The sequence below is a fragment of the Panicum virgatum genome, chromosome 6K (genome assembly GCF_016808335.1).
Source record: "Panicum virgatum strain AP13 chromosome 6K, P.virgatum_v5, whole genome shotgun sequence".
NCBI lineage: Eukaryota > Viridiplantae > Streptophyta > Magnoliopsida > Poales > Poaceae > Panicum > Panicum virgatum.
In genome coordinates, this window is record NC_053141.1 from 5,006,168 (window position 1) to 5,033,584 (window position 27,417).

General features: G+C 54.5%; 1 protein-coding gene across 2 annotated transcripts; it reads left to right on the forward strand.

Annotated features, from left to right (window-relative positions):
• The first annotated feature begins 68 nt into the window (after nucleotides 1–68).
• Nucleotides 69–22,048, forward strand: LOC120711385 (TPR repeat-containing thioredoxin TTL1-like). 2 transcript variants are annotated; one of them, XM_039996877.1, is made up of 9 exons: nucleotides 69–601; nucleotides 787–982; nucleotides 1,068–1,252; nucleotides 18,791–19,124; nucleotides 19,715–19,777; nucleotides 20,327–20,409; nucleotides 20,526–20,797; nucleotides 20,879–21,005; nucleotides 21,408–22,048. In XM_039996877.1, exons 1-9 carry the CDS (start codon nucleotides 447–449, stop codon nucleotides 21,769–21,771), a joined length of 1,779 nt encoding a protein of 592 aa, XP_039852811.1. In that variant the 5' UTR covers nucleotides 69–446; the 3' UTR covers nucleotides 21,772–22,048. The 2 variants fall into 2 exon arrangements, with proteins under 2 accessions (XP_039852811.1, XP_039852810.1); XM_039996876.1 differs by having other exon boundaries at nucleotides 71–601; nucleotides 20,526–21,005.
• Nucleotides 22,049–27,417: the final 5,369 nt, after the last annotated feature.

The window sequence follows — 27,417 nt, forward strand, 5'->3', positions numbered from 1 at the left end:
TGCCCCTCTTAATGAAATACGTACGGTCGCGAAAAAAAGCTTCTGCCTTTGCCACTGTTGGCCGTAGGAGCAAAGTCAAGCACTCAAGTCAAGTCTCCTTTACTTCTTGGCTTCCGGTTGGTCGATCGGGGTCATCACAACTTTCTTTCCCCCTTCCCTTGAGCTCAACATTTTTCTTTAGCTTGGTGCCAGACTATCAGTAGCACAGAGTAACCAGAGAAGGGAAGAGTGTCAGTAATTAGGGGAGCGGCAAACTGGCGATCGTCCATGAGAAACATCCCGAGGCGCTTCTTCAAGAAGACCATGCCGACGGCCTCCCAATCTCCAGCTCTGACACCTCGCCGGCCACCAAGGCGGACGCGGAGGAGGTCAAGAGGGCCGGCAACGAAGAGTACAAGAAGGGCCGCTTCGAGGAGGCGCTCAGGCTCTACGACCGCGCGCTGGTCATGTGGCCGGACAACGCCGCTTGTCGGGGCAACCGCGCCGCCGCGCTCACTGGCCTCCGCCACTTCGGTGAGGCCGTCAAGGACTGCGAGGTGGCGCTCCGGATCGATCCGTCGTACGGCCGCGCGCACCAGCGCCTCACGTCCTTGCATATCAGGTCCCCCCCCTTTCTTCCTTTTTTTTTTAGGGCCGTGACGGTGTCTTTTGCAGCACGGACGCTGATTTACTCCGACGATCATGTTAAATTCATCATTGGTTCATTTGTTCTCACGGGTTCGCTTACCGGATTAACTGAAGCTCTTCATTCATACAAATTATTCATCTGATCTTACTGAACTGCAGGCTAGGACACATCGAGGATGCTCTGAAGCACCTCTCCCTCGCGTCGCCTCAGCCCGATCCCCTAGAGTTGGATAAACTGCAAACAGTGCAGAAGCACTTGGGGAAGTGTCTGGATGCACGGAAAGCTAGGGACTGGAAGACCGTACTAAGGGAAGCTGACGCTGCTATTGCTTCTGGAGCTGACTCCTCTGCTCTGGTTAGATTTCATCCTTCAATCTTCACCAAACTTGATATTGATTAACCATCTTTTTTTTATTAAACATTCTTCTTCACATTTGTAGCTCTTGGCCACTAAAGCAGAAGCCCTTCTTCCGCTCAATCTGCTCGATGAAGCTGATTCGGCTATCTCAAGTGCCTCCAAGTTGGACTATCCATTTTCGGGCTCCTCAGACACCAAGTACTGTGGGTTACTTGCCAATGCATACATCTTGTATGTACATGCCCAAGTTGACGTGGCATTGGGACGGTAATTTGCGCTCCCTCGCTGTAGCAAACTCTAGTCAGGAAAAAAAAACCTCCACAACCCTACTCAAGGTAATCAATTTTACATATGTAGCAGGTACATGAAGGTTACCTGCTGTAGCTTGATATTTATACTAGACGCTCGCAAGCATACCTGAGCCTGCGAGGCAGGAGTCCTGTCGAAGTGAGAGGAGAGAGGCGACTCCCGTCGCCAGAGCACCGCCGCCGCCGGATCTCCTTGCTCTGGCCTCCTCCGCCCCTTCCAACCACAGATCTGTGCTCCCCTCGGCTCACCCTCTCCATCCATCCCCCACATGGCCTCCCTAGCGGCGCGTGTAGGGAGATCGGGGAGGATGACCTAGCCGCCCACACCACCACCCGCCGCCGCTACCGCCGGTGACCACTCCGGTCCTGGTGGCCACAGCCCCTGCCGGCGGCCACAGTTCCACCCCTCCCCCGGCCGTCCCCGGTCCGCCCTCGCCTCCGAGCCGCCGTACGCCGTCGTCCGCCCTCCCCTGCGCGTTGCCACCTTCCCCATGCCTGTCTTGGTGCTCGACGACAACAACGACGACGACCTCCTCGACGACATGGCTCGGCCTTCTGACCCCGACCCCCCACCCGCCGCCTGCGGCTCGCCGGAACACCTCTGCTTCGATTCGCCGCCGCCATCCACTCCGGCACCGGCGGCCACCACATCCTCAACTGCTCTGGCGCCGGGTGCCTTCTCCCCCACCACACCCTCGATGGCTCGCCCACGCTGACGGCCACCGTGGCCCTAGCGACCTCCTCCTCGCCAACGGGCACTCCTCTCCCCTTCCCCGGGCACAGTGCTCTCTCCCTGGACGCGGCTCCGTTTTTCCCTAGCGGCCACTCCGACGGCCGGGGGAAGCAGCTCCGATGGAGAGACGACACCCCACCCCTCTCCGACGACGACGGCTCCCCGTCCTACCACGATATCCTACTGCAGCAACCGAGGGCGACCACCCCTGCCTCAACACCGGCGGCGGTGTAGGTCGACCCGCCGGCTCCAATGCCCACTCTCCGCTCCATCGTGGTGCTGCCTCCACATGGCGAGGGTGGGCACCGCAAGCGTCCTCATCGGCGGGGCCGCCGGCTACTGTCGGTGTCCTGACCCGGCGGTTCGGACCCAACTAGTGATGATGCCGCGTGTTTCCTCGTCCCAGATGTTGATGCAAGAAGCAACACAGTAACACACGAGTTTATCCTGGTTCTGGCCGCGGTGCCGTACGTCCAGCAAGGGGGTGTGCGAGGGCACTGTATTATCTTGCACCGGAGGTGCCTGTAGTAGGGGGTACAGGCGAGGCGAGAGAGGGAGGGAAGCTCCCAAGTCTCTGCTAGAGGAGAAGTTGATTGAGGCGAGTGCCAATATCGGGTGCTCAGTGGTGCTGAGTGTTGCGTTCTATCGGGTGGGTCTGATTGCGCGACCCCCTTAAAGGAAGCCCGCCTCCTCCTTTTATAGACACAAGGAGGGATGTTGTACATGCGCAGGGGATCGTGGAAGTCGCCATATTTCCCCCGAATCGCGGGGGTACAGTGGTCGAGCACTGTGGGAATTACACTGTGGGGCATGGCGTCGGGCGTGGCAGTCGTCCTGGGTATCATCCTTGGTCTTGCGGAGATTGCGCCGGCGTCCTGCCAGCCCCAGCAGTCGGCGTGGTCGTCACTGTAGGGTGTACCGTCTTCCAGATGTGGCGTGGCGGCGTTCCGTGGGCCCTACAGGCCAGGGTCTTGCATATATATGTGCGCCAGCGGTAGTGGGGCACGTGGCGGTCCCGGACCCCCCCTGGGCGGAGTTCTAGCACGTGCACTAAGGGGTCCGGGAGTCACGTGGAGGTCCCGGACCCCTCAAGGGGGAGGTCCGGGCCTCCGGCTGCTAGTGCTGAGCGTCCCTCCTCGGGGAGCACGTGGCGACGCCGGACCCCTTTCCTAGCAGGGGACGGGTTCGGGGTCGTTGGTGTGGTGAGGTGGAGTCCGTACAACAGGAGTTGGCAGAATAGTAACGGGAACTATGCCGATCACGTCTCGTACCGCGTCGCAGGTTCCCACAGTGTTGCCACAGCGTCCGCGATGGTGGAGCAGTGACCGGAGTTGGCGGACGGGACTCCGGTCACAACTACTGTGGCGAATGGCGGCCTGACGCCGTCTGTCCTGGGCGCTGTGGGGGAATGGTTGGCCTTTAATGCTTCTGTACGACGGGCGGGTGAGCGGAAGGGTTGTTTGTCATTTTCATCGAGGGGTGGCCTCGAGCGAGATGGAGATGATTCGCCCTGCTCGAGGGTAGGTTCGCTACCCTCGAGCGAGGCGGAGATGATTTGCCTCCTCGAGGGTAGGCTTGCTACCCTCAAGCGAGGCAGAGACGCAGGGTGCGGTCGAGGGTCTCGATGGGAGCCCTCGAGCGAGACGGAGATCACCCCGCGAGTCCAAGGGGGGTGCGGATGGGCCGCATGCTGGGCTTCTTTGATTCCTTTCCCTTCTTCCAGATTGGAAGGAGACCATAGGCCTTCGTGGTCTCAGTCGCCTAATATGTGTTTGCGTTTTTAGGGTGATTTTAGTACCCCGATTAGGGTGCCCCTAATCGTGGTCCCCGACAGTAGCCCCCGAGGCTTTGGTCGAGTCAAGGGATTCGGCCAAAGGGTATTTCGGCGATTTTACCCCTTGACGTGATCGATCGGTGCTGCGCCCCCGCTAGGCGCACCTGGGTGCCGGCCCAGCAGAGGTGACAACTCGTCGGTCAGGGTAGTGCGCCTGCAGAGAGAGTACTCCGAGGCGCGCACCCCTTTTTGTATTGCTCCGGGGACAAGACGCGTCAGCATGCTGAGCGGGCCAGGGCCACGATGGCGCCTGCTGCTCTGTAGCCGGTGCTTTTGCCACGCTGTCCCGCGCTCAGGGTCTCGGCCCTGCTTTCCCTGGTCGCCTTGCGACGCACCGTTCGAGGGCAGTCAACCAGCGCCGATGCTGCGCCGCTCAGCGTCCAAGGGCTCAGCTTTACTTTGTCCCGTCATGTCTCAGCACGATAGCCGAGGGTATCTTTCGCTCGTGGGGGGCCGCGTCGTCACGGGCGGTCCAAGCCTTCGCCCTTCGACAGGCTTGAAGATTGGCACCCGACGCAGCTATAAATAGGGGTCGTGGGACTCCCTTTCCTCTCCAACTTCCCTGCTTTTACTTCTAGTATCGTCTAAGTCTCATAATGTTTTCCTTTGCATTTCACGACCGGCCCCCAGACGGGGTGGCCTGATTTTTTTAGGCTTTGATGTTAGAAGAATGCTTGCGAGCGGCGGGGGAAAGCCGGAGAGGGCGTGCGCACCATCCCTTAGCTTCAGTGGGATCGGCAGAAGAGCATTGGGCCCGTGGGGTCCTACTTCGGTGGAGGAGATGCTACAAGAAAGCTTGCGAGGAGGGCATCCCGCTAGACCCGTGCGGTCTGGGGGCTGTTCCTCGCAATCCCTAGCAGCCTGGCCGTCGCGTCGGCCAAGGGCTCGGCGCTTTTCATCGTCGCTCACTCCTCCCCAAGATAGGGAAAATTGCCATGCAAGTGGCAATGCGTTTGTACTTTTCGACGGCTTTAAGCCGGTAACCCTTTGTAATCTTTGTTCGCAAAGATCAATGAAGTCTCATTCTCCTTCGCAAAGAGGACGACCGAAAGTGTATGGGTGGGTGTCACCCCTGCAGGAGATTTTGGTCCTCGAATGTGTGAAGTTTCCTCCGTGGGGGCGCATCAGCGCACCCGCGGGTGTAGCCCTCGAGGCCTTGGAGGAGTGTTTGCACTCGTCAAAGGGCTATAAACTTCGCCTCGCTTGGTTGCTTCACTGGGATGGCCGTCCATCGTCTTTTTCAGCCGGCATCGGCACTCCTTTCAGCCGGTCTCGGCATTTTTCGTGCTAGCACAGCGACCCAGTGTCCAGCTTAACCGTCTGACAGGCGTGTGTCAAGAGTGGGAGTTTTGGTTAAACACACGAAACTTCATAATCGACGGTCGTCGATCCATTCGAGGGTGCGGCCTGAGCCGCGGTGTGCGAGGAGCCCCCGAGCCCCGCCCTACGTAAAGGCGTTCGGGGAACCCTCGACTTTGGTTACGGCCCTCGTCGCCCTTCCGCAGGGAGGAGGGGTGAAGCGCACCATGCTACACATGCCGGGGCCGCGAGCTATGGCTGCTTCGGTGAGCTGTTATCGGGCAGTTCAAGCGGACGTCCATGCCCCGTTCGATAAGGGTCGGCTCGTGGTCCGTGGACACGTCACATAAAGCACTCGCAAAGGTTCGCTAGGCGGGGCTCGGACCCATTCAATAGGGTCCGAGGGCTCGATGCTCTCCCTCGATGGGATCACCCTGCTAGGCACCCTCGACTGGCCTTGAACACTGCGTAGGACGTCTCGAACTCCGCGTTCGAGGGTAGCTTGTACGGCACATCCATGCAGTCCCTGACTCTGGCGATCTGGGGCGCCTGTCGAACCCTCGACAGGCCAGGCTTCGAACCCCTGATCAGTAAGGCCTCGGAATAAGGTTCCCTTGAGGGTGAAGAGCCCCCGAAAGGAATATTCCGTCACGGTCCGCGAGTGGCGCGGAGTCGCTGGTCGTGTGCGCGGGTCTTCCGCTGGTCGTGGGCGACGTGGCCCGGTTCGTCCGGTGCAGTACGGGCGCGCCTTTTCAGGCGGCTACCTCGGGTAGACGAAGCGGTGTGGGCGGCGGCTGACGGATGGAACAACACAACAGTCGCGCCGCACCCCGAGCCGGGGTACCTTTCGGTGGTGAGTCTCGATTTCGAACCGTTGTCGATTTGTGTTATTCCTTTCCCCGCTCCCTGACTCTGATTTGATTGCGTTTTGCAGGGGGTGAGCCGCAGGTGCCACCCCTCGAGGCCTCCGATCCCGGAGGAACGCGAAGTCAACCGCCTGCACGCAGAGGCGGTGAAGAAGCAGAAAGAAGCAGCGGAGGCGGCTGCTGATAGGAAGAGAAAAAGGAAAGAGAAGCACGACAAGGCGTGCAAAATCGCACGCGCGGAGGGGAAGCCACGGCCCGCTACACCCGAGTCCACGGATGAGGAGGAGGACACCTCGGATGCCGAGGCCAACCTTCCGGGTGATGACGAGGCGGCAACAGGCGCGGATTCCCCGCCGATCTATCAAGAGGCTGGCGACGAGGACGCACCAGTGACGCTGCGTGAAGCGAGGCCCACGCCGCGGTTCTTGGTGGACCCGCCCCTCGTGGGGGCAGAGCGGAGGTCGCCCACGCCAGCGGCGGGACGAAGGTCGCCAACGCCGGCGGCGGGTGGAAGATCATCTACGCCCGCGACAGAGCGGAGGTCGCCCCTGCCGGCGACGGGTGAGGGAATCCCCGCGCCCGCGATGTCGTCGGGCGGCGACGGGTCCGCACAAACGGCCTCGAGGCTTCAGGCTGGTCCGAGGACAGCACCCTCGGATCAGTCGTCGAGGGGCGTGAGTGTGCCGCGGGCCCGAAGGAGTGGCACGGGCGAACGCGGTATGAGCGCCCGGTCCGGGTAAGTGTTTTTGGTTTTATTCTTTGCGTTCATTTAATCGATCCCCCAATCCTGCTAACCTCAGCCTTTCTTCCCCAATTTCCAGCTCCGGGGCCGTTGCCAAGGATGCAGCCCCGTTTGCGCCGGCCAAAGCCCTCAAGACCGGGGCGCGCGCCACGCCACACTCGGCGCCGCAGCCCCCGCCCGTCGTAGATATTGTGGCGGAGGCCGCGAAGCTGCGGGAGGCCATGGCTCGAGGGGCCCTAGCGGCCCAACAGGCTCGAGTGCCGGGGAATGGGGTCGATGCCGTGGGGGAGGCCGGCCGGGGCGGCGCAGATGGCGCCGCCCGGCCGGACGTCGAAGTCGAGGCTGGTCGGAGCGACGCGGATAGCGCCGCCCGGCCGGTCGCAGAGGAAGGAGCTGGTGGGGATGCGCAGGAGCGCCCCGCCAGCCAAACGGAGACGGAGTCCCTCATCCCCGAGCCCCCGAGGGCTGGGGTCGAGGGCGTCGCGGAGGAGTCGGCGCCGAGGGCGCCGGTGGCAGAGGAAACCCGCGTCTCGGTGCCTGCAGAGGCCCAGGACGAGGGTGTCGTTGCGGCGACAACGGCGCAGGCGGCGCCGGAAAGCGTGGTGCCGGCGGTGCAGCTGCCGGATAGCAGCGAGGAATTCGGGGATTCGAGGGACATCGACCCCGCTGCTGCGGCAAGCGCCGCCGACAAGATCGCCGAGTTTACGTCGGCCTGCGAGGAGGTGCTCGACGAGGGGACATCCGAGGGGCCCCATCACGGGGCAATCATACAGTCCGGGGTCCCCCCGGAGTTTCTCCACTACGAGCTGGAGGAGGAGGCCGTCTGGCAGGCGCAGATCGAGGCAGGCTCTCAGATCCTGAACCACCTCGACCGCGCCCTGGAGCTCCATAGGACGACAGATTACCAGATCAGCCAGGTAAGCAGCTCCCTCCCGGGAATCGTTCGTATTTGGCCTTGATTTCATTTGTTTTACCCATGCCTTTTTTCTTGCAGCGGCTGAGGGACATCTCGCGCAAAAAGAGCGCCGAGATGACCCGGCTGCACTCTCAGGTGCGCTGGCTGGGGCAGCACAATGCTAGCTTGGTGTTCCAGAACATCAACGCCAACACCAAGATGACGGATCTGGGGGTGCGTCAGCAGGCGCTGGAGAAGGAGCTGGCGCGGACCACCGGCCTGCGTGACGTCCAGAGGGCCGCAGCGGAGCAGAAGGCTCAGGAAGCCGAGGCGCAAACCGCCGAGCTGCAGCGCACTAGGACGGCGCTCGAGCAGAAGGAAGCCGAGCTCCAGCGCAAGGAGTCCGAACTCCAGCGCGAGAAGACAACCGTCGCCACGCTCACCGGGACCCTCGAGGAGAAGGGCAAAGCCCTCGAGAGAAAGGAGGTGGCCCTTCGGAATGCGGAGGCCGCCCTCAAGGAGAAGGAGAACTCCTTGTCTTTACTTGAGGAGGCCGCCCGAGTCCAGCAGGAGGAGGCGCAGAAGAACATTGCAGGTGGGTGCTCGAAATTTCGCTGTTGTTGGATTCTAGTTTTTCGCAGCTTATCTTGGTTCCTTTGATCAGAGCCGAGGCAGAGAGTGGCAGACGAGATTGCGGCGAAGGAGGCGGTCAACACCACGCTCATGGCGGCGCAGGCGGAGTACGCTGACCTGGAGCGGACCGCTGTGAGCATGTGCCAGGAGCTCGAGGGAGAGGGCGCCGTGTCTGGTAGCTCGGTGATCAGCCGCCTGCGAGCGCTAGGTGGCCGGATCGCCGAGCACGCCAAGAGCACCTTCCGCCTCGGTGTCCTGTGAGCCCTCGCCGTGGCCTCGACGCACTATATCATGGACCTCCAGAGGGTGTCGTCGGGGTACGTCGTTCCCAACGACGCTGATGCAGACGCCGCGTCGGCCATCATGGACGACGCCGACGCAGCCGCCGAGGAGTTCACCACAGTCCTGGCCGAGAAGCTCGAAGCTGACATCCCCCGATAGCCGAATTCGACGATGTTGCAGACCCGCAAAGGGGGGATGATAACCTGTAGGGAGACTGGGCCTCGGAGCCCATGTAATGAATTAGTACTTGTCATGATTGTACTTGTAAATTAAGAAATTCGTTATCGTTAAATCGACAGTGTGGCCCATCGAGGCCTTGTGCATTCGAGCCCTCGTTTTCTTTACTCTACTTCCGTGTTCTCGTATGCGACTTTCGTAAACTTCTGTGAGGAATTTCGCGTTCATTAGGGACTTAGGCGTGAGGTGGTGAGGGGGGTGCCGTATCCCGGTGGCGTTGGCGGCCCCACGACTCGGCCGGCCCTGTACTGTAGTTGCTTATGCCTCGCGTCCGTTTTTTTCCCAAGTGTACGAGAAGCTTAGAGACGGAAATTTTTGGAAAAAACGTTGGCGATTTTTGGGGACGTTCGGGGGTTCCCCCCGTAGTTGCCCCCGAGGGAGGCTTGGCTTTGCCGAGGGTAAAGCCAGGCGTACCTCAGTGTTCGTGTGCATCCGAACCCCCGAGGGTCCGGAAGGTTCCTAAAAAATAAATAAGTAAAGCATACTCCTTTATTGTTTCGGGAAATCGAAAATGCGAGTACAAACGATGTACAAATAGCTCGGAACTCTAAGGATAGAAGCGACGTAGCTGCGGTATGTTCCAAGCATTGGTGAAGATTTCGCCATTTTCGTTCGCCAGTTTGTATGTGCCGGGCTTGAGCACTTCGGCGATGATGTATGGGCCTTCCCACGGTGGTGAAAGCTTGTGGTGGTCCCTGTTGTCCTGTCGAAGCCTCAGCACCAAGTCCCCTTTGTTGAGGTCTCAGCGCCGGACTCTCTGCGCTTGATATCTTCGCAAAGACTGCTGGTAGCGCGCAGAGTGTAGGAACGCCACGTATCGAGCCTCGTCCACTTGATCCAGCGAGTCTTCGCGAGCTCGCTGGTTCTGCTGCTCTTGATAGGCCTTGAGCCTTGGTGACCCGTACTCCAGGTCCGTGGGGAGTATGGCCTCGGCGCCATAGACGAGGAAGAACGGGGTAAAGCCCGTGGCTCTGCTTGGGTCGTCCTCAGGCTCCAAATAACTGAGGGTAGCTCTGTGAGCCACCTCCGGCCAAACTTGTTCAGCTTGTTGAAAATCCTTGGTTTCGATCCTTGGAGGATCATGCCATTAGCACGCTCCACTTGCCCGTTCGTCTGTGGGTGCGCCACAGCCAACCAGTCCACACGTATGTGGAAGCTGTCGCAGAACGCCAAGAACTTCTTGCCTGTGAACTGGGTGCCGTTGTCGGTGATGATCGAGTTCGGGCCCCCGAACCTGAAGACGATGTCAGTAAAGAACAGAACGGCTTGCTCGGATTTAATCTTGCCAATGGGTCGAGCCTCGATCCACTTGGAGAATTTGTCGACTGCCACCAACAAGTGGGTGAAGCCCTCGGGTGCCTTCTGCAGCGGCCCGACGAGGTCCAGTCCCCACACGGCAAACGGCCACGTGATGGGGATGGTCTGCAGAGCGTGGGCTGGGAGGTGCGTCTTTCGAGCATAGAACTGGCAACCCTCGCAGGTCCGTATGACGTCGGTGGCGTCGGCGACCGCGATCGGCCAGTAAAAACCTTGTCGAAACGCGTTACCCACAAGGGTTCGTGGCGCGGCGTGATGAGCGCAGGTGCCAGCGTGGATGTCACGGATCAGCTCCTTGCCCTCGGGGATGGGGATGCATCGCTGCAAGACACCCGAGGGATTGCGTTTGTATAGCTCGTCGTCGATTAGGGCGAAGGACTTGGCCCGCCTAGCGAGGCGCCGTGCCTGAGCGCGGTCCGAGGGTAGGATCCCTCGAATCATCCAGTCGAGGTACTGGGCGCGCCAATCTTGCAAAGTGGGGGCCTCGTCGATCTCCATTGCTTCGGCCTCGTCCGTGGAGGAGGTCTCGAAGTCAATGTCCATGGGCTCGGCCTCGTCCGCCGGGGGGTTCCTGCCGGAGGGCCCGGTGGTCGAGGGGCCTGGCTCCGCTGGATCCTTGAATTCGACGGAGGGCTTGGTGATGTCGCGAGCGAAGATGTTCGGGGGGACGGTGGTCTGCCCTGACGTGATCTTGGCTAGTTTGTCGGCATCCTCATTGTACTTGCGCGGGACATAATTGAGTTCTACGCCATCGAACTTGTCTTCGAGGCGGCGTACTGCTTTGCAGTATGCCTCCATCTTCCGGTTTTGGCAGCTAGACTCCTTCATCACTTGGTCGATGACGAGTTGAGAGTCACCGCGCACGTCGAGGCGATTGACGCCAAGCTCAATGGCGATGCGGAGGCCACTGAGGAGGGCCTCGTACTCCGCCATATTGTTAGACGCAGGGAAGTGCAAGCCTATCACGTATCGCATGTGATCTCCGAGGGGTGAGATGAAGAGGAGGCCGGCGCCGGTTTTCATCACGGACCCGTCGAAGTACACAGTCCAGCATTCAGCCTGGATTTGTGGTGGGGGTAGCTGAGTGTCCGTCCACTCAGCCACGAAGTCAGCCAAGACTTGGGACTTGATCGCTTTGCGGGGGGCGTAGGTGAGAGTTTCTCCCATCAGCTCCACGAACCATTTGACAATTCTACCCTTGGCTTCCCTGTTGCGGACTATCTCTCCCAGAGGGAAAGACGAGACCACGGTGACGGGATGGGTCTCGAAGTAGTGGCTCAACTTGCGCCGTGCCAAAACCACTACGTATAGCAGCTTCTGAATCTGCGGATAGCGTGTCTTGGTTTCAGACAACACCTCGCTGATTTAATACACCGGCCGTTGGATAGGCAGAGCATGGCCCTCCTCTTGTCTTTCGACAACGACCACTGCGCTGACCACTTGGGTCGTCGCGGCTACGTACAGATAGAGGGGCTCGCCATCCGCGGGTGGCATGAGAATGGGGGCGTGAGTGAGCGATGCCTTCAGCCTGTCGAGGGCTTCTTGAGCTTCGGGGGTCCACGTGAAGCGCTCGGTTTTCCTCAGGAGTCGATACAGGGGTAAGCCTTTCTCGCCAAGACGCGAGATGAATCGGCTGAGGGACGCTAGGCATCCCATGACCCTCTGTACCCCCTTTAGGTCTCGGATCGGTCCCATCCGAGTGATGGCCGAGACTTTGTCAGGGTTGGGTTCGATGCCCCGCTGGGAGACAATGAAGCCCAAAAGCATGCCTCGAGGGACTCCAAACACGCACTTCTCGGGGTTAAGTTTTACCCCTTTGGCCCCTAGGCAGTCGAATGCGATCCTGAGATCAGCAACCAGGTCGTTCGCCTTCCTGGATTTTACAACGATGTCGTCGACATATGCCTCTATGTTCCGCCCGAGATGGTCCCCGAAAACGTGGAGCATACACCGCTGATATGTAGCTCCGGCGTTTCTGAGGCCAAAGGGCATCGTGACGTAGCAGTACATGCCGAAAGGTGTAATAAAAGAAGTCGCGAGCTGGTCGGACTCTTTCATCTTAATTTGGTGGTAACCGGAGTAAGCATCAAGAAATGATAAAAGTTCACATCCCGCAGTTGAATCTACGATTTGATCGATGCGTGGCAAAGGAAAGGGAACCTTCGGACATACTTTATTTAAACTAGTGTAGTCTACGCACATCCGCCAACTCCCATTCTTTTTCTTCACTAATACAGGATTAGCTAGCCACTTGGGATGGAATACTTCCTTGATGAATCCGGCTGCCAGAAGTTTCTGCAGCTCCTCGTTGATCGACCGGCGCTTGAGCTCGTCGAAGCGTCGCAGGCGCTGCTTCACCGGCTTGGAGTTGGGTCGGATATCAAGGGAGTGCTCGGCGACCTCCCTCGGTATGCCAGGCATGTCCGAGGGGCTCCACGCAAAGATGTCTGTGTTGGCACGGAGAAAGTCGACGAGCACCACTTCCTATTTGCTGTCGAGGGTGGTGCTGACCTGCAACGCCTTGTCGTCGGAGTGATTCGGGTCGAGGGGCACCTTCTTGATACCCTCGGCGGGTTCGAAGCTTCCCGCGTGTCGGTGCGTGGAGTCCAAGGCCTCGCTTGCCATTTTGTCGAGGGTGGCTGCGAGGGCCTCGTCCTCCACTTGAGCCTCCGCGTGCTCAACGCACTCGACATCGCACTCATAGGCGTGCTCGAACAAAGAGCCGACGGTGATGACACCCTTCGGACCCGGCATCTTTAGCTTGAGGTAGGTGTAGTTGGGGATGGCCATGAACTTGGCGTAACAGGGACGACCAAGAATGGCATGATGGGAACCCCGAAACACCACCACCTCAAAGGTGAGTACTTCCTTGCGGAAGTTGGCTGCCGTGCCGAAGCAGACGGGTAGATCGATCTGGCCGAGGGGTTGGACTCGCCTTCCCGGCGCAACGCCATTAAATGGCGACTTGCTGGGGCAAAGCTTGTTCAATCCAATCCCCATGAGCTCCAAGGTGTGGGCGTACATGATGTTGAGGCTGCTGCCTCTGTCCATGAGCACCTTGGAGAAGCGGGTGTTGCCGATGATGGGGTCGACAACAAGCGGGTACCGTCCCGAGTGCGGGACGTAGTCGGGGTGGTCTTCGCGGCCAAAGGAAATGGTATCCTTCGACCAGTCGAGGTACGATGGCGTGGCCTTGGTGACGGAGAAGACTTCTCGGCGCTCACGCTTGCGCTGCCAAGAGGTCATGTTCGTCGTTGGTCCTCCAAAGATGAAGAAGGCGTTCTCCACCGGGGGGAACTCGCCATCTCCACCTTTGTCGACAGCATCCTTCTTCTTGTCCTCGTCGCGATGCGCGACGCGGTTGTTGTACTTCTTGAGCATTTCGCACTGCTCAAGGGTGTGGTTGACCGAGCCCTTGTGGTAAGGCATGGCTTCTTGAGCATGTCATCGAATAGGCCGCCTCCATCTCGAGGGGGGCCTCGAGGTCCTTTGCGGTCCGGGGCGGCGATGAAGGCCGCGTCGGAGTCTTCCGCCTGCCCCGGTCCACACTGGATTGGTGGGGCCTGCTTCTTTCCTTTCCTCCCCCGCTTTTGTTTCTTGGCGGGGGTGTTGATCTTGGTGTTGCCGCCCTCTGCGGGCGTATCTTCCTTGCGCTTGTTCGGCTTGTCGTCGAAAATGGCACCAACTGCCTCCTCGCCGGCGGCATAGTTGGTGGCAGCGTCGAACAACTCATTGGTGTTGGTGGGACGGCTTCGCGCAAGCTCGTGCACCAGGTTCCTGCACGTCGTGCCCTCGAGGAAGGCGTTGATGACCTCGACGTGGGTGACGCTGGGGAGCTCGGTGCATTGCTTGGAGAAGCGCCGCACATAGTCACGCAGGGACTCATTGGGCTTCTGGCGATACCCTTTGAGGTCCCAGGAGTTCCCAAAGTGCACGTACGTGCCCTGGAAGTTGCCCACGAAGATCTGGACCAAGTCGGCCCAGTTGTGGATCTGGTCTGCGTGCAAGTGCTCGAGCCACGTTCATGTGGTGTCAGCAAGGTGAAGGGGAAGGTTGCGGATGATAACCGCGTCTTCCGTCGCATCACCCAGCTGGCATGCCAGGTGGTAGTCGTTGAGCCAGACTGCAGGATCGGTCTCGCCCGAGTACTTGACAAGGGTGGTGGGTTGTCGAAAGTGTGGGGGAAAAGGAGCGGTTCGGATCTCCCGGCTGAACACCCGGGCGCCCGGAGGCTCTGGTGACTCGCCCCTGTCGTGCTCGGGGTCGAAGCATCCACCCCGTCGAGGGGTGTACTTCCTGCCGTTGATGATGTAGCGGGCATCGCCATCGCCAGCATGCCCGCGCATGTCATGGAGTCGCTCCTTTGCGGGAGCCTTTCCGATGCGGTCGCGCACCGAGGGTGCCTTCGCGTCATGTGCGACAGCTGCCTTTCCCTTCCCCCCTGGTGGAGGATGCACCGAAACCTCGCAGTCCTGGCGTGCAGTCCCACCGTGCCGCTTCGGGACCATCGAACGCATGCGAGACGCAGAGCTCTCGGCCTGCTGCACAGCAGCTTGCTCGATGAGCGCCTGTGCCTCGCGGCGCAGGTTGCGACCCGAAGTCGTCGACGGCTCGGGCATCGCTTGGAGTAGGTAGGCCGCAGCGACGAGTTTTTCGCCGGCCGTTTTCAGTTTCGGAGGTTTGTCGACGTTATCATCGGCTAGGATCCGCTCCCGGGCAACGCGCGCCGCCGGCTGGGCATGTGCGCCACGCGCGGTGCGCTGTTGCTCGAGTGCGGTGCACAGCTCCTGAGTCTGTCGACGTTGTTCGTCGAGCTTGGCTTGAAGCTCCTTGAGCTGCGCTAGCTGTGCCTGCCGCGCCGCCGAGCTTGACGAAGAAGAAGGGGCCGCAGCCGGCACAACCGGTTGGTTTGCCTGTGAGTCTGCCCCGCCGTTCCCATCATCACCCGGAGCGTTGTCCTCCTGCCCGTCCGCGAGCTAGACCATGAAGCACTCCCGGGCGGGATCGTAATCCCCCTCGCTGGAGTCCTCGGAGGAGGTGAGGCAGTAAGCCGCCGCGAGCTGGAACGAGCGGAAAGCGTCGGGGTCGCGGACCCCGGAGTAGTCCTCGGCCTCCTCGGCCGTGAAGTTGTCCATGAAAAAGCTAATGTCGTCGGCGATCGAGCTCGCCGTCTCGGGGTAGGAGTCGTTAGGAGACGATGTGATGAGGTTGCGGATCAACAGGAAGTGATGACCCGGCAGATCCTCATACTCGGCGAAGTTGGTGCTGGACGAAGAAGCGTAGGAGGCAGCGTTGCGCATCCCGATGGGGAAGGGCGACGCCGCAGTCGCGCCCCCTGGGAGGCACTAGGGCTGCAGTCGATGATGGTGCCGGCGTAGCTGGCGCCGAAGCACGTGATGACGAAGCGGTGGCCCCGTCGGCCGCGACGCTGAGCCGTGACATGGCAACCTCAACCCACGTGGGGGAGCTGAGGCGTGCCGCCCGGCGCCGCTCTACGCGCGCTTGTCGCGAGTGCTGGCCCGAGCGCCTGTTGCGCTGGGCTGGTGAAGTTGGAGTGTCCGGGTTGCGTCTGGGCGAGAGGAGCTCCATGAGGTAACCGTTGCCGGTTGCTCTGAACTCGAGACTCCCGAACCAGATCACGTATCCTGCTGGGAGCGGATCCGAGCCGCCCGTGGGGAATGGGTTGTATCTGCTCGCCATTCCTGGAGATCAAATGGGAACAAAAGAGAATGTCATGCAGCGCCCCTTACCTGGCGCGCCAACTGTCGGTGTCCTGACCCGGCGATCCGGACCCAACTAGTGATGATGCCGCGTGTTTCCTCGTCCCAGATGTTGATGCAAGAGGCAACACAGTAACGCACGAGTTTGTCCTGGTTCCGACCGCGGGGTCGTACGTCGAGCAAGGGGGTGTGCGAGGGCACTATATTATCTTGCACCGGAGGTGCCTATAGTAGGGGGTACATGCGAGGCGAGAGATGGAGGGAAGCTCCCAAGTCTCTGCTAGAGGAGAAGTTGATTGAGGCGAGTGCCAATATCGGGTGCTCAGTGGTGCTGAGTGTTGCGTTCTATCGGGTGGGTCTGATTGCGCGACCCCCTTAAAGGAAGCCCGCCTCCTCCTTTTATAGACACAAGGAGGGACGGTGTACATGCGCAGGGGATCGTGAAAGTCGTCGTATTTCCCCCGAATCGCAGGGGTGCAGTGGTCGAGCACTATGGGAATTACACTGTGGGGCATGGCGTCGGGTGTGGCAGTCGTCCTAGGTATCGTCCTTGGTCTTGCGGAGATCGTGCCGGCGTCCTGCCAGCCCCAGCAGTCGGCGTGGTCATCGCTGTAGGGTGTGCCGTCTTCCAGATGTGGCATGGCGGCGTTCCGTGGGCCCTGCAGGCCAGGGTCTTGCATATATATGTGCGCTAGCGGTAGTGGGGCACGTGGCGGTCCCGGACCCCCCTTGGGCGGAGTGCTAGCGCGTGCACTAAGGGGGTCCAGGAGTCACATGGAGGTCCCAAACCCCTCAAGGGGGAGGTCCGGGCCTCCGGCTGCTAGTGCTTCGCGTCCCTCCTCGGGGGGCACGGCGACGCCGGACCCCTTTCCGAGCAGAGTACAGGTCCGGGGTCGTTGGTGTGGTGAGGTGGAGTCTGGATAGCAGGAGTTGGCAGAATAATAACGGGAACTATGCCGAGCACGTCTCGTACCGCGTCGCAGGTTCCCACAGTGTTGCCACAGCGTCCGGGATGGCGGAGCAGTGACCGGAGTTGGCGGACGGGACTCCGGTCACAGCAACTGTGGGGAGCGGAAGGGTCGTTTGTCCTTTTCGTCGAGGGGTGGCCTCGAGCGAGACGGAGATGATTCGCCCTGCTCGAGGGTAGGTTCGCTACCCTCGAGCGAGGCGGAGATGATTTGCCTCCTCGAGGGTAGGCTTGCTACCCTCGAGCGAGGCAGAGACGTGGGGCGCGGTCGAGGGTCTCGATGGGAGCCCTCGAGCGAGACGGAGATCACCCCGCGAGTCCAAGGGGGGTGCGGATGGACCGCATGCTGGGCTTCTTTGAGTTCTTTCCCTTCTTTCAGATTGGAAGGAGACCGTAGGCCTTCGTGGGCTCAGTCGCCTAATATGTGTTTACGTTTTTAGGGTGACTTTAGTACCCCGATTAGGGTGCCCCTAATCGTGGTCCCCGACAGCTACCCTCTCCGCCACCCTGGATGGACAAGCGTTCCCAGTCCAGCAACCGCGGCGCGGAACGACAGAGCTGGTCGTCGGTCTCCAGCGGCACGACCACCGCCACAAGGCTGGTCGGGCTCCCCCAAGCCGTGTCCGGGGTCAAGCTGTGCATCGCCCTCCTCGCGTCGACCCTGATGGCTGGCAACGAGTTGAGAAGCGGCGCGCGCATCCTCGGGACCATCGAGAGCGGCCTCCTCGGCCGGAAGCGCCGCCGTGGCGATGCTTCCCCAAGGTGCTCGATGGACGATGCTTGAACTGCCTTTCCTTCAAGCATCGGGTTGCTTCGTGTCATCAGCCATCGCGGTGCCTGCGCTGCCACAGCCTTCGGCACCGTGCCAAGGGTTGCTTTGCGGCCTTGTAGCCCGCCACTTTGCTCGGGCCAGCCTTGGCTGGACGGTCATGTCGCTCGTGCTAGGCTTGGGCATGGTCGTGATCGCCCTCCGGTCTCGGACGATCGGCCGTTGCCGACGACTGCTGCTGACGGTGGCCTCGACCTCACCCTCTCCACCACCAATGCCTTGGCCGTGGTTGCTTTGGCTGCGGCCAAGTCAGCGATCATGGCTGTGCTCCGCATCGAGGAGGACGACTTCACCCTCGGGCCCGCCTTCCCCGAGCTGTTCATGGCCACCTTCCGGTCTCAGGAGCTCCGAGATCGGGCTTCGGCGGTGAGTGTTTCCCAGGAGAGGCCATCGCTCTCCGGTGGTCTGCTGGGGCACTCTGGGGCTGCCATACCCGTGCCGCCTGTGGAGGTGCGACCATCAGCCGAGATTGTGGTGCCGGCTTCTGAGGAGGCAACCGGCACGGTCGGGGCGTCGGAGGACGGCAATTCCGCGGTCTTGGAGGACTTCATCAGCAAAGTTACGAAGAATATTCCGCTGCCTCTTGTGGACAAGCCGCCTCGTTGCCGTCGAGTTGACCCTGTGCTCGTCGATGCGCCTCCTCAGCTACCTTCGTCTGAGGCATATGGCCCCAGGCGAAGCCATCGCCACTTGGACCCTCTCTCGGCCGTCAAGCTGGCAAAGCGAGGGGCGGTGCTCCTGATGCGCCGACTCGGTGAGGTTGGCGCGCCTCTGCCCTTGGCGGCTTCGGCAGAGCAAGCGGTGGAGAAATTCTTTCGCGAACCTCCGCCGCACCACGTGGACGCGTTGCAGAACATATTTCTGATGTTGAAGAACAAGAGCAAGAGCTCTTCCTCCGTGGAATGGAGCGTTGACTGAGGGCTACACTTAAAGCCAGTCGTTTAGGTTATGCGGGATGTGAGTAGTTCATATTGGAGTTTATCTTTCGGGTTATGTTCAACTGGCTTGCTGGCTTGTGTCCATCTGGAGTCCGTTTCATTTGGGTTGTAACCGAACACTATACCAATTTCTTTTTTGTCTTAATACAATGATACGCTGCGCGCATATTCGAGAAAAAAAAAGACGCTCACAAGCATTTTGCAGGTTCGACCATGCTGTCTCCGCCATAGATAAGGCCAGGATAAAAGATCCGGGAAACACTCAAGTGGTAAGTATGCATAACAGAGTGAAAGCTGTGGCAAGAGCACGATCCCTAGGGAATGAGCTCTACAACTCCGGAAAATTTCAAGAAGCTTGCCTAGCTTATGGTGAAGGCCTCAAGCAAAATCCTACAAATAAAGTCCTGTACTGCAATAGGGCAGCTTGCTGGTTCAAGCTAGGGCAGTGGGAGAAGTCTATTGAGGATTGCAATGAAGCTCTCAAGATACACCCTAACTATACCAAAGCTTCGCTCAGGCGTGCAGCTTCCTATGACAAGGTGGCATATATAAAGTTCGATTTACATCCTCCAACTATCACAAAAGTCTGGTTTTCAACCTTAAACTACAAAACTGAATACAAAAGGCCATCCAACAGTCGAAACTTGACAAATTTGGCTCTTTGGTGGTTTTGAAGGTGATAATTTAATCTAAAAAATCATAACTAATTCGTTTTAGATAAAAAAATATGAAACTTGTTCCAAAATTTTTATAAAAATGTCATCTATCTATTGATGCACTATTTGGAGTTATTTGGATATTATATGTTTCAAGTTACTATTTTTATTGCTTTTTCTAAAAATACTAGGAATGTGAATATGCATTTTTAAGATAAAACCATTTGTCTTTAATTTTCACAAAATAGAAAACCACCTCCGAAACCACCCAAAGTGCCAAATTTGCCCGATTTTGACAGTTAGATGACCTTTTTTTATCCGATTTTATAGTTTAAGGTTGAAAACCAGACTTTTGTGATAGTTGGAGGGTGAAAATTGGATTTTTCCCCCTTTTTTAGTCTCTTTTTTTCTTCCTTAACATAGAGCTTGCAAAGCTTACAAGTTGTTGCATTTATTGCGCTTTTGCTGGCTAGATGGTGCGATGGGCAGAAGGTCCCCATGGCGTCACCGCGCTGGCCCAAGACCCCGTTAACTTGGTAAGACTTTTTCTTCCCCTCGTTATCTCTACTGTATATGTTTAGACTGCAGCTGGTATTCTTACTTCCAAGTGTCGCCATTTATAATTTATTAAAATGTTAAATCCTTGGTGACGTATTTAATTTAGGGAACCAAAAGCTATATTTACAGTAACATTATACCTGTGATCTCAAGATCAGAAGGAAAAAGTAGTAGAACCCGTGCATGCTACAGTAATAACAAGGGAAATGTACAAGATCGTCATCATATCCTTTGACGATTTGTATATAGGTCGCCTGACGTGCGCATGTGCCAATTCAATATAGGTTGCAAATATCATGAATCTCACAGCCTTTTGACCTTCACATGATTCTTTCTTTCTTTCGACGTTCCCAATGAAAAGGGAGATTCCATATCGAAAAGAAACTCATGAATTGTTCCGTGATAAAATTTGGTTGGATACTCTTTCAAACCTCTCGGACCATTGCGTTTTTACTGAGATTAATCTTGTACAATTATTTTGCTTGAATGTGTTCGGTTTCATGTGCATGACCTGATATCTTCGGTAGGCTGGTGGTCCAAATGTCGGAAACCCGGAAAGGAGCAGTGAAGCATGTGCGAACGAAGCGCTGGCTCATCTGTGTAGATGCAAGTGAGCTGCTGATCCTTTTTGCTTTGTCAGATTAGTTGCTAAGAAATTTTTCTCTGCTCCATCTCGATTTAGTTCTGTTTTCTCTTTGGTGACTCATTTTGTTATTGTGTTGGTAGCATCAAGGACATCGATGAATCATCTGCCCAGGGTCTCTGTGGCTCGGTGAGCTACGCGAAGGCCAATGCAATGCTGATCGAGGTCCCAGTGTTAGGAACAACGAAAAAGTTCTGGCGATTATCTGATAAAGCAACCAGGATCAGCAGAAAACTTGTATTGATACTGAATAGCCACCATGCAGTTTGCAAGTACCTTACTGCTCCTTTGCAGGTGTCTAATGTTTGGATCAGCAGTACTGGGATTGTCAAGCTAAGGGGCGTCAGTTTCACCAGTAAACACTTTAGCATCGAGCGTGTGCGTGATGATTACAAGCACCTCTCTACGGTCTTACTTGTGTTGATTAGTATCTCAGGTGGGGATATCACCAAATTGCCTCCCGACTATGAGGAATTCATCATGCTCTTGAGGAGGAACACTCTAACAGTGCAAGATGAATTCTTAATTGTAAACAATTCTGCACTACTGCCCATGAAAAACCGGTAATCTTTTATTCAGATTAATTGTCTCTATGACCACAAGCTAATTTATTATGAGTAAATTTCATAAAAGTAACCTTATATCTGAAAACTACAAATTTGGTACTAATAATTTAAAAACAAACTACAACAATTTAGACACATTATAACAAAGAACTACAGCTTTTACGCTCGGTCCCCAATGTTAGCCACACAGTATGAGAAAGAATTTGATTTTGAGGCTGACAGGTAGGATAGGATATAAAAGTTGTAGTTTCCTAAAATAGAAGGCTAATGTCAGTTATATTTTTCTGAAATGCACAGAAAATTTTATAGTTTTATGACGTCGCAAATAGTATAGTTTTCTGAAATTTACATTTTTATTAGTTGTGTTCTCTAGACTGATTCTATTATTTGTGTTAACAGAACCGAGGTCTTCCTCATGCTATGCGACAAAATAAACAAATGCCTTGGTCGTACGGAAGCCGGCCAAGCTAAGAGGAAGAGGATACTTTCTAAGCTCCCCTACGAAAACGACTGGTTGGATACTGCCATTGCAAATGAACGAATCAATCAGTGGGTTGTCAATGTCCAGAACCCATACGAGAGGACTCAATACGACCAGCTGCGGCTCAATAGAAACGTGAGAAGCCACATGCATGACTATAACGACAATGACGTCGAGGAAATCTTGTACTGTGAATGGCCAAAGCTGCTCATGGAAATGGTGAGGTTGTTACACGGGGAAGGAGAGCTCCAAGGCACTGACATTCAAAACAAGTTCGGTTAGCTCTCCTGCTGCAACATCCCGCATTTCCTGTCCTCAGTGCGTTCGTTTTGGGGTCATGGAGTCGTGTGTCTGTCACCTACTATTATATAATAGGTTACAAAACTATCCTGTAAGTAAAACACATCTCCTCTCGGTTGTTATGCGAATTGAGCAGGGCTAAAAACTCTAAACCTCTCCATTTCTCCATGTCAGAAACTTTGGTTACCCAACCCCAATGTAAGTTTTAAAATTTTTATCAAGGTTGCTACCAATAGACTCATGGGAGTGGCAAGCAAAATAGTACGACCTTCTCAATCAGCTTTTATGCCTGGTCGGAATATTATGGAAGGAGTTGTGATATTACACGAGACCATCCATGAATTGCACACAAAAAATCTTAATGGGTCATTCTTAAAATAGATTTTGAAAAGACCTATGATAAAGTAAAATGGTCTTTTCTTCAGCAAACTCTTAGGATGAAGGGGTTCTCCGGTAGATGGTGCACATGGATTGAAAATTTTGTTACTGGAGGTAGTGTGGGCATCAAAATTAATGATGATATTGGACACTATTTTCAAACAAAAAAGGGCCTTAGACAAGGAGATCCAATATCACCCATCCTCTTCAATATTGTGGCAGATACGCTCTCAATATTAATTAAGAGAGCAAAGGATGATGGTCAAATTAGAGGAGTCATACCTCACCTTGTGGATGACGGATTGTCAATTTTGCAATATGCAGATGACACAATTCTATTCATGGACCATAATTTAGAGCAATCCAAAAATATGAAACTTTTGCTCTGCGTCTTTGAACAACTATCAGGTCTAAAAATTAATTTTCATAAAAGTGAGATCTTTTGCTATGGAGAAGCAAAACATCACGAACAGGAATACACAGAATTATTTGGCTGTGGTCTAGGGCCATACCCTTTTAGATATTTGGGAATCCTGATGCACCATCGTAAGCTCCGTAATGCGGATTGAGTGTTATCGAGGAAAGATTCAAACGCAAGCTAAGTACATGGAAAGCCAAACATTTATCTTATGGGGGTAGATTGGTGTTGCTAAATTCAGTTCTAAGTAGCCTGCCCATATTTATGATGTCTTTCTTCGAAATCCCAAAAGGTATCCTTAAAAGGTTAGACTTTTATAGGTCTAGATTCTTTTGGCTAGGTAATAATGATAAAAGAAAGTATCGCCTAGCTAAGTGGGATATCATCTATCGTCTTAAAGATCAAGGAGGTTTGGGAATAACAAATCTCTGGATTCAAAACAAATGCCTTCTTAGTAAATGGTTATTCAAATTATTAAATGAGGAAGGTACCTGGCAGACTTTACTTAGAAATAAATATCTGAGTTCAAAATGTTTGTCTCAGGTTCATATTAGACCTGGTGACTCACATTTTTTGAAAGGTCTATTAAAGGTCAGGGAAGATTTTCTGGGATGTGGGACCTTCAAGATAAAAGATGGGTCACAAACTAGATTTTGGGAGGACACTTGGGTTGATACTAAACCCCTAAAGGATCAATTCCCCAACCTATATAATATTGCTCATTATCCACATGATACAGTGGCGAATGTGATACATCAAATGCCATTGAATGTCTCTTTTCGAAGAGCTCTAGTTGGGGATAAATTGATTGCTTGGCACAACCTAGTAGCTAAAATCTCTGGTCAACAGCTTTCGAATGGAAGGGATACCTTTACCAGGAACTTACATAGACATGATCATTTCACAGTTCGGTCTATGTATGAATTCCTAATAAACCAAGGTAACCCATTTCGAAATAAATTTATTTGGAAGCTCAAGATTCCGCTAAAAATAAAAATTTTCATTTGGTACCTCCAGCGAGGTGTTATTTTAACCAAAGATAATTTAGCGAAAAGGAATTGGACCGGGAGTACAAAATGTTGCTTCTGCAATTGCAATGAAACAATTAAGCACCTATTTTTTTATTGTCAACATGCTAAAATTATTTGGCGTGTTGTTCATATAGCTACTGGGTTAACCCCACCTAAATCAATATCTCATATGCTTGGATATTGGTTAACTGGCGTAAACAATAAAGATAGATTATTGATTTTTGTAAGGGCTACTGCTCTTATTTGGGCTATTTAGTGTACACATAATGACTTGATTTTTGAGAAAAAATAGGTTACCTCTTTTATGCAGGTTATTTTCAGAGGAGCATATTGGCTGTGATTTTGGTCCCTACTGCAGCATGAGGAATCAAGGGAGACTGTCCGTTTGGCAAGCAAAGGGTTCGAGATCATCGCTTTGGATATCTTCGCCAAAAATGGATGGAGAAGCAATAAGAGAATTTGCTTTTGATTACTTCCTTTAGTTGGTGTACACTTTTACTTATTATTTATGATCAGCTTCAGAGCTGAGATTGATGTAAGAATTGGCTGTGTGCGGTTGCAGAGGTCGGAAACTTTCCTTTTTCTAAAGAAAAAGTTTACATCAGCATTTTCAGCACCCAAAAGATCGGCACCTACCGGACAATTCACTGCACCAGAGTTTCAGCCATTTGTGATCAGCAGAGGCAGCAGAGGTGCTTGGATCGCCTTCTCCAGAATTTTGTCCATAGCTTCAGCTTTGCTGCAACCGACTCACATCTACATGGGCAGCCGACGAATGCTCTGCCACGGAGCAGAGCAGTGAGGGACGCCGGCGAACGGCGGCGCCACGGGTGCAGGCGGAGAGGCGCTCGCACTATGTGTTGACGCTCACTAACGATCATTTTCAAGCGTTAACTTGATCAGAAAATCATGAGAGTTTGTATTTCTTACACGCATACTTATGCAATAAAGTCCCTAAACCACACTTTACCTTTTAGAAAATGCAAGTTGTATTTTGGAGCTAATATGCAGGTTATAAGCACACTTTGGCCCGACATAAAATCACAAAAAATATCAGAGCGGCGATTCAGTCTCAAATGGACCAAGTGTAGCCCAAGAACCAACCCAAATGAAGTCAACACAGGCCAACCCCAATGTGGATCGGACAAGGAGGCCCAGGACAACCTGCTAGAAGAAGTTGGGGGCGGTTAGTGGCCCGGGCCTGGTTGGCCGACCTGGCCCGTGGGCTCCACCGCCTCAACCAGGTGTAGCGAAAATGGCCTCTCATGCCATATTTCAATATAATGTTTTGGCGATTGATGACGCACACAACACTTGGACTAATGTGATTGTTAAGATGACTATTCTCAGGCTTTTAGGTTCAAGTGATGACAAAGAGAAGAGAGGCGTTTTGCTATCATCGGTTAAACCGACGTAGGGCAAAATGAACTCACCGGTGCAAACACAGAGAAGGTCTGCGGGCTAGGGTTTTACACCGGATTAACCGACGCTAAAGAAATTGCATACGTCGGTGCATTGACAGATGAAGACAGAGGAAATTCTATACACCGGTTAAACCGACGATTACATATTGGTGAACGTCGGTGCAGTTGTCTAGAGAGTTAGTTTTTCAGTAACTACACTCACCGGTTAAACCGACACTGCATCGGTTGATTACGTCGGTCGATTGAGGTAGCCGTTGAAGTATAACGGCTAGTTGGAAAATGCACTCACCGGTTAAAACCGGTGATGACAAAAAGATGAGCGTCGGATCAACCGACGTTAAGGGTTTTTGTCAGCCTTTTTCCAACGGCTAGTTTGGGGTGTGTGGGCTATATATATGCCACCCCACGGCTCATTTTTGGGTGCTGGAGACCAAGGAAGGATACAAGAGCCAAAGATCATCTCCAACCACCATAGAGCTTCATTGTACATCATATAGGCTTAAGCACACTTGTTAGAGTGCTTAGTGCTTGTTTAGGGATTAGTTCTTGCGAGAGGTCCCTTGAGAGAAGTCTTGCTGCGGCAAGCAAACACTTGTACTCATCGTGTGACCCTCCTACTTGGTGTGGAGAGGCAACAACACTTTGTGCGGGGAAGGAGACCCCTCTTGGTGAGAAGCTCCGATAGTGAAGACGGTGCCGTGGTGGCGCTTCGAGATAGACGGTGGCAGTGACCTCGTCTTGGTGACTTGGTGACACTTAGTCTTTGCTTGCCGGGTGCCTTGGTGGCCGACGCAAGACGGTGATCAAGCAAAGAGACTCGGCATCACACTTGTTCGTGTTAGACAAGTGGCCGTGGACGTAGGGAGGGACTTTGGTGTCCTAACCGAACCACGTTAAATCGTGTGTCTTGGTGTCTTCACAGGAGTTTGCATATCCTCTCCCTTACCGCTTTACTTACCGCATTACGTTTCCACATTTACTCTTTCTTGCTTACCTTTACTTTCCTAGTTAGTTTGATTAGGATTGGCTATAGGTTGCAAGTCTTTTGGGGTAAGTAGAGGGTAGCATAGATAAACCTTAGTCATAACTAGCATGTGTAGGACGTGTTAGGTTTATCTTATGCGATTAGATTGAGCCCTAGGTTAAAAAGCGATTAGCGACCCTATTCACCCCCTCCCCCTCTAGGGTCGGACACCCCGGTGATCCTTACACCAGGGCACGTGGCGCCTCCCCATTGGTCCCTTACGTCGGTTGTGAAGGTTCTCACCCGTGGCTCATTGCTATAAATACAAGGGGGGTAGAGAATGAGAACACACACCACACTTCCTCTCCTCTCTTGCTCATCTTGCATAGTCTTTAGGATTAGTGGAGTTTAGGAGAAGTCTAGGAGTCATCGAGTCGCCGGAGTTGCTCGAGAGTTCTGGTATGGGTTCATCTTTAGCTCTCTCTTGTAATATTTGGTTGTTTGTAATAGAATTAGACTATAGTTACCGATATCTGCTTGAAGTATGTTCTGAGTTATCGGATATATGCTTCTTGATATGGTTGTGTTATTATTCAATGCTTGTATTGCATGATCGCCCTGTGCTGGAGATGGTTAGTCTTTTGTTCTTAGAACTCTATCAACTGCTCCAGTATTCGTATGATTGCTCTAGTGTGATGTCTGTCCATCCGGAGGGTGGGGGCTCCGCGTGGGACACTAGAGTATCCCTTACTAGTGTAGATATGGTGTCTAGATTAGCTAAGAGTTGCTGGATGTCAACTATACCCACGGTTTGTAGAGGTAGTCGGCAGGTGGTGACAGTCATGTCCGAGCCCGAGTAATCCTCCACGTTCGGTATGGGGGTAGGAGGTACATAAAGTCACCGGGGTGTACGGGCTCCTCCCGTTGCTTCGATAGCGATCTTCCTATTGTGTAGTTTAATCTCTGACGAGCTAACTAATGAGAAAGTATAGATATAGCTAGCCTAGCACAGTTGACTCGAGCTCTAACTTCTGTCTTGCTCCCGGCCTAGAGCATCTTTTATCTTTCTTTTATTTATTTATCCAAGAGAGTAGTTTGTGTGTGTGTCACACTACCTCCTACCATGTTATCATCTTACCTCTGTTTATGTATGAGAATATCCATTCTAGATAAAGTTCATCAATTAGTCTATATCTCTTCACTCACCGCCTTCCCTGCGGAAATATAAATGACACCCCGGTATACTCCCGGGTAAAATGCTACAGCGGTATTCCGTGCGCTTGCGGATTTATTCGTGGTTCATGAAATATCTGCCACCCCAATTGGCGTCTGCGAGCGTCATCGCTGTTTCCCGGTGGTGACATTGGTATGCGCCAACACTATGATTCTCGTGTCTGGGAACTCGTAGAGCGG